Source organism: Centruroides sculpturatus, unplaced genomic scaffold, assembly GCF_000671375.1.
Source record: "Centruroides sculpturatus isolate CEXI.00-Female unplaced genomic scaffold, Cexi_2.0 scaffold554, whole genome shotgun sequence".
Classification (NCBI taxonomy): Eukaryota; Metazoa; Arthropoda; class Arachnida; order Scorpiones; family Buthidae; genus Centruroides; species Centruroides sculpturatus.
Window position 1 is genome coordinate 454,730 of NW_019384851.1, and position 5,706 is coordinate 460,435.

The 5,706-nt window shown below is 32.0% G+C and overlaps 1 protein-coding gene across 2 annotated transcripts in view; it reads left to right on the forward strand.

The window, feature by feature from the left end:
• Nucleotides 1-1,439: 1,439 nt before the first annotated feature.
• The window catches only part of LOC111630487 (enhancer of mRNA-decapping protein 4-like), a 39,312-nt gene continuing 35,045 nt past the window's right edge, over nucleotides 1,440-5,706 (forward strand). The window contains exon 1 of one of the 2 annotated variants that reach the window (XM_023374594.1): nucleotides 1,440-1,540. In XM_023374594.1, coding sequence (XP_023230362.1) covers nucleotides 1,534-1,540 — 7 coding nt within the window. In that variant the 5' untranslated portion in view covers nucleotides 1,440-1,533. Of the gene's footprint in view, nucleotides 1,664-5,706 lie in introns of both variants that reach the window. The other variant, XM_023374593.1, reaches the window with a different exon arrangement.

The following is a 5,706-nucleotide window of genomic DNA, read 5'->3' on the forward strand; positions in this document are numbered from 1 at the left end:
CAAGTTCAAGTCTACATATTAATGCAAGGAAATAAGTTGATTCTATAGATAACATTTCATGCATTTTAAATTTATAATTGAAACAATTCCACGAAATTAAATTACTTACTCATATTTTACTTACTCATATTTTAATTACTTACTCATATTTTTCATTAATATTTAATAATACATTAATAATATTAACGCACAAAAAGTATTTCAGTGAATTTGTGCTGTTAAGAAAAAGTTAGAAATGTGAGATTTGTTTTGCTTTGACTTTCATTTTTCATATTGGTCACTCGTTTTACAAAAACTACATTTAAATGTTTGTCCAAAAAAATTATTCCAGGTTTTAAAACTGAATGCCACCATATCTGAATAATGTACTTTCAATGGCATAAAGTTTAAAGCGATCAGCTCCACGCATTACACCTCTACCAGCTTGGAGAATTTTACATTCTAGTACAATAGATAATTAGATAACGCAATTTTCACTACGCCCGCTTTCAGTCTGAGTTTTGTGTATTGAACGAAATGAATATAAATAGAGTATACATAAGATATTTGGTATCAGCCTACCGTGCTACAGAATTCAGAAAAGAATCTGGGAGGTTCGAAAAACCTCAAGAATTCCCTCACCATCCGGCCGCCCCATTATGATCCTGGCCGATCCCACAATTTCTTCTTCTTCTTTTAGCGTTGTCCCATTAGCGCTAGTGTAGGGCCTGCTATTCGGATCTTCAAACGCCACCTTGCTCGATCAAGTGCGTGGTCTGGGTTCAGATGCAGAGCCTTCAGGTCTACGTTAATGGCATCTTGCCATCGCTGCCTCGGTCTTTTGCGCGATCGTCGACCGTTAACCTTTAGGTGGAAGGCAATGTTGGCAACTGTATCCAGGCGATCGTCGGACATGGCCAAACCAGCGCAAGCCATTGTGGGATCGGCCAAGTCCGTTGGTTTGGCCGATGGCTTGTTAAAGGCACTCAACTGCCCACAGGGCGAGAAGAGTTTAAAAAAGTTAATATTTAGATACGCCATTAATTTTTTAAAGCCTATAATAAAACATATAAAGAGTGTTCGCAGAGAGCGTAAGTAGTAATATTCTATTGATACAATATATAGGCTATGTATATATGTGTGTGTTTTCTTCTAGCACTCCTTTTTCTTGTCATGTATTAATCATTATACAGTGTATACAATGATTCTTTGGAAATACAGTATAATTCCTACGATTAAACAGAGTGATGACGTGGCTTGGATAAGATTCGGGGAAACGAGATTCGAGGTAATTGATCTTAACCATACCAATCAATATGTACTGTATATAATTTGTATATATTGTTTTATATATCGATAAGCCACACATTTCAAGATTACAAAAAATTTTTATTACTTTAAAAAAATTAAAATATTCTATTTTGATTAATTTAAAAAATAATTATTATTATTGAAATTCCAAAATCTTTAAAAATAAAAATAAAGTAAAAATATTTGTAGATGTCGTTGTAAGCAACTAAGCAATTAAGAAATGGAGCGAAATATGCGTTGAGAATGATAGGTAGAAGTTTGCTTTATTATTTTATGTAATTGGTTTTTTTTGATATGAATAAAGAATTGATTGTTAATGCAAGCGAAGCAACGAAACATTTGAAAGATATCTTGAGAATTGGAAACGCGATGGGTAAGAATACGAACATTTTATAGACTAAAGATTTCAAAATTGAATTAAAACCTGTCAGATAAGGTCGTTTTCTTTCTTCTTTTCCTTTGTTTTCACGACAAAATAGTAAATTTCGTGATATATGACAGTAAATACGATATTAAATACAAATTAAAAATTGTTCTATGAACGATATTCGAATCAGGAATTGTTTCTAGAAAGATTTATATTCTTTTTTTAATGTTCATATTCTATAATTTCTAATATAGATTAATGAATGAAATATTCATTCAAGGTGATTATATCATAAAAATTACGGATAGATGAGAATTAAGTTATGCTTTGAAATGTAATAGTAAACAGTCTTGTATTACAGAAATCGTAAATAATGTATTGCGATAAGATATACCTACAATAGTCACTGACTTAATCTTGGATTGGTGGATGCGTTCCGTGGAACCCTAGGATCCTTCAGTAAAATTTGTTATTGAGCTATAATTAAAGGTTTAAAATAAGTATGGAAAGTTTATTTAAATAAAGTTTAAAAAATTATTAATATTCTGTAAAAAGGGAGACTTATACACAGATGCTGTATGGCTCACATTTCTGGAAAATAAAATTTTGTGAGTTTAATGGTAGGAGAATCAAGTCATATTGGATCCTTTCCTGTGTATTTAGATTTTTGTATTTGAATACTAAATTATTTATTCTTGTCAGAGGAACTTTGACTAAGAGGTCTCAATATTTGAAGGCTTGCATGTTTATTTAGCAGTTATACTACTATATTACAGTAGACCCCCCCTATAATGCTTGGATATGTTCCACGTTATTCGAATTTCACGTTGTAGGAATCCTTAAATACATGAGCCAATCGCAGCTTGACACTTGTGAAGTTTACGGACTACGGCTGTTTGAAAGGTTTTCTTCCATAAAATTAATCAATTCTAGACTGATTAGACTCAACATTTCCAAAATACGTATAATTATTTGGGAATAATCCATATAAGCTATGCTATAAAAAAAAATTGTAGGATTACTTACCGAGTGTGCACTGTTCAACGTCGCCATTGCTTAAGCTTGTTTTCGTCGCGGAGCAGCGCACCAAACAGCAGCCGCAATTTCTGATGTTATTTTTCTGTGAAAATTTCGTTGAACTTTGGAGACATCATTAATATAAATAATTTTTATGGCCATTGAATAAGAAATGTTTCTTTCACAAGAAATGTATAAAATTAGTACTGTATTAGACTTAAGGTACCTAATTTACATACTGTACAGACGATAGTAAACTCAACTTACTCGCCTAAACTGTCCGTAGCGTGGCGCTAGACGGCAGAAAGTATATATATAATTATAATAAAGTTACAATAAATTAAGTTAATATATAATTATATATACAATACCTAATTTATATATAATTAATATATAATTATATGTACAGTACCTAATTTATATATAATNATTAGATGGTAATATTTCGAAAAATATCTAAGTACGCATGCTTTTCTAACTTAGGTTATTAAAATTTTTATTTGTTAAGAGACAAATTGACATTACAATCTGTAAAAACATTATAAAACAAAAAACAAATTTGTCGAAATTACATGCTTTATTTGAACATTTGCTTTCCTTGCCACGTGATCTATAATTACGTACTCTGCATTTTTGAAAATTTTACAATTTCATTGGTTAAAATTCTATACTGTATTGCATGCGCAGATAGTCTGAACATGTATAATCAACCTAGTAGTATTGTGACATTATAAATGAAGACGATATTGTTAAAAATGACCAGAATTGTTACTATTTGATGACAAATGACATCAAAACGAGAGACGTATTCGTCTTTCGTCTTGATGTCATTTGTCATTGAAAGAAGAGACGAGAGATAAGTGACCAAAATATGGCCCCTGGTCTGGTAGTAAGTGACTTGCAGGGCCTTAAACTCAGCCTGGAGGAACCTCTGGCCTGACTGTGTTGCAGAGAGAGATTTCAAAGAATTTGAGACAGAGCCTACTAGAGTTGTTGATAACATTGTATCTCTGAGCAAAAGCATGGACCTAGAAATTGGCAATGCTGATGTCGAAGAGCTGATAAAGGAACACGATATTGAGTTGTCTTACCTTCACTCAAACTCAAACTCCTTCAAAAGAAGCAACATAAGAATATGCTTGAGGAGATGCTCTTGGAGGAAGAAAAGAGAAGAGAGGATGAACCTAGTGCTCTTATTATTGACATGTGTGCAAAATGGGGTTAAGTCAAAGTTTTGTTGAAAGATATTACCCTGATAAGGCAGTAGCAAGATGTGTCATTAACCTTTTCAATGACAGTACTATGTCTCACTTTGTAACATTGTGAAACATAGGCAAAGGCAAATCTCATTAGATAAATTTTTAGCGAAAAAGAGGCCTAATGAATTCCAGACAGAATCTGCTAGTGAGAAGCAGAATATCCAAAAGGTAAGAGAAAAAACTCCTGAAGTGCAGTTACTTGATGTTATGAAGAGGAACTTGCACTCCAAGAAATAATGTCCCTTCCTTTCCACCTCTGTCCATCCTTCACTTGCACCATCAAGACTTCTCAGCACAAATAAGGATAAATGAAATTATCTTTCTTATTTATAAATGTTATGAAGTTATAAATTGTCTTTTTTATTTTATAAACTTTATTCGCTATTCAGTTGTTTTGTTATAATATATTATTACGTTGCATTTGTAGGCATTTTTTATGGATGAAATATAGCTAAAAAATGTAAAAAAATAAGGTTTTTTTTTGCAGGTTGGGAACAGATTATTGAATGTGAGGGTGGTTATTTTGATGAATAAATTGTGTTATTTCCTATATATTTTTATATTTGTTTTCTTTCGACAAAAAACGACAGAACTTTTTTGGTTACCTGATATTTTATGGTATGTACCGATAGTACAATTTACAGTAACATCTTCTCTAAAGCATCAAACAATAACAGCACCAAAGACTCATTCACTTTAATGAATTCAATTCAACCACTAGTTGAGCTCCCTGTACATCTATTGGTGAAATCAATTGTAAAAAGTAATCCTTCACATTAATTGCTAGTTTGAATTATTACTAATTGCCTATTGTTAATCTGTTTTTCATATGTTCAATAAATCATTTTTGATTTAATGTTTAATAAAACAACAAAAAATATAATCAGTAAATTTGTTAGGCTTTAAAATGTTATCAAGGTGGAAAGGTCCTTTAAAATAAATTGGAAACTGCTGTTCTAGATTATGTAGGTGTGTATATAAGTAAGTTAATTCCATATAAAATCATGGAATTATTAAATAGTTTAAACTGATTTCTAATTTTATTTGTAATGAAATTTATGTGTAATATTTGTAAAAAGTTATTTTATATGTGATCTAAATTATGTAGCTTCTTAAAGAAATATTTTCAGTGTAATTTTAGATGAATGAGTTTTTATTTTATCAACTTTCCTGTAATTTTATAGAATTATATAAAAATTATGATACAGTCGACCCCCCTATAAGACGGTAGATACGTTCCGTCCTTTATGAATTGATTTCTTACGAGTCCTTGCCGGCGGAAAATATATATATAATCAGGGATGCACAACCTTTTCTGAAGAAGGGCCAAATTAGGATTAAGTTTACTGACAGGGGGCCGGACCTCCAAGTGATTAATGCAATGTCTGATGTAATTTGTGAGATTCTTTGTTGTATCGTCATGTGATTAAGACTGATTGTTTGAAAAAACTGTCTTCTCAGGACACATCTCACTTGCGATGATAAGTCATTTTCTTATCATATCGCCATCTGTGAAAGGTTTCCCATTCTTGGCTATTAAAGCAGATATTTGTAGGCTGGCTTCAACAGCCGCATCCAGTTCTCCAGATTGTTTCTTGAACACATTTTGTTGGCTGATTAGTGATCGTCATAACGATTCGATTTTCCGTTTGCGTTCCGTACCTTGCAGAAGGAAATCCTTGTGTTGGCTTTCATGATGTCGCTTCAGGTTGAATTCTTTTGGCACTGCTATTGTTCCATTGCACAAAAGGCAAATAATGCTGTTGTTCTGTT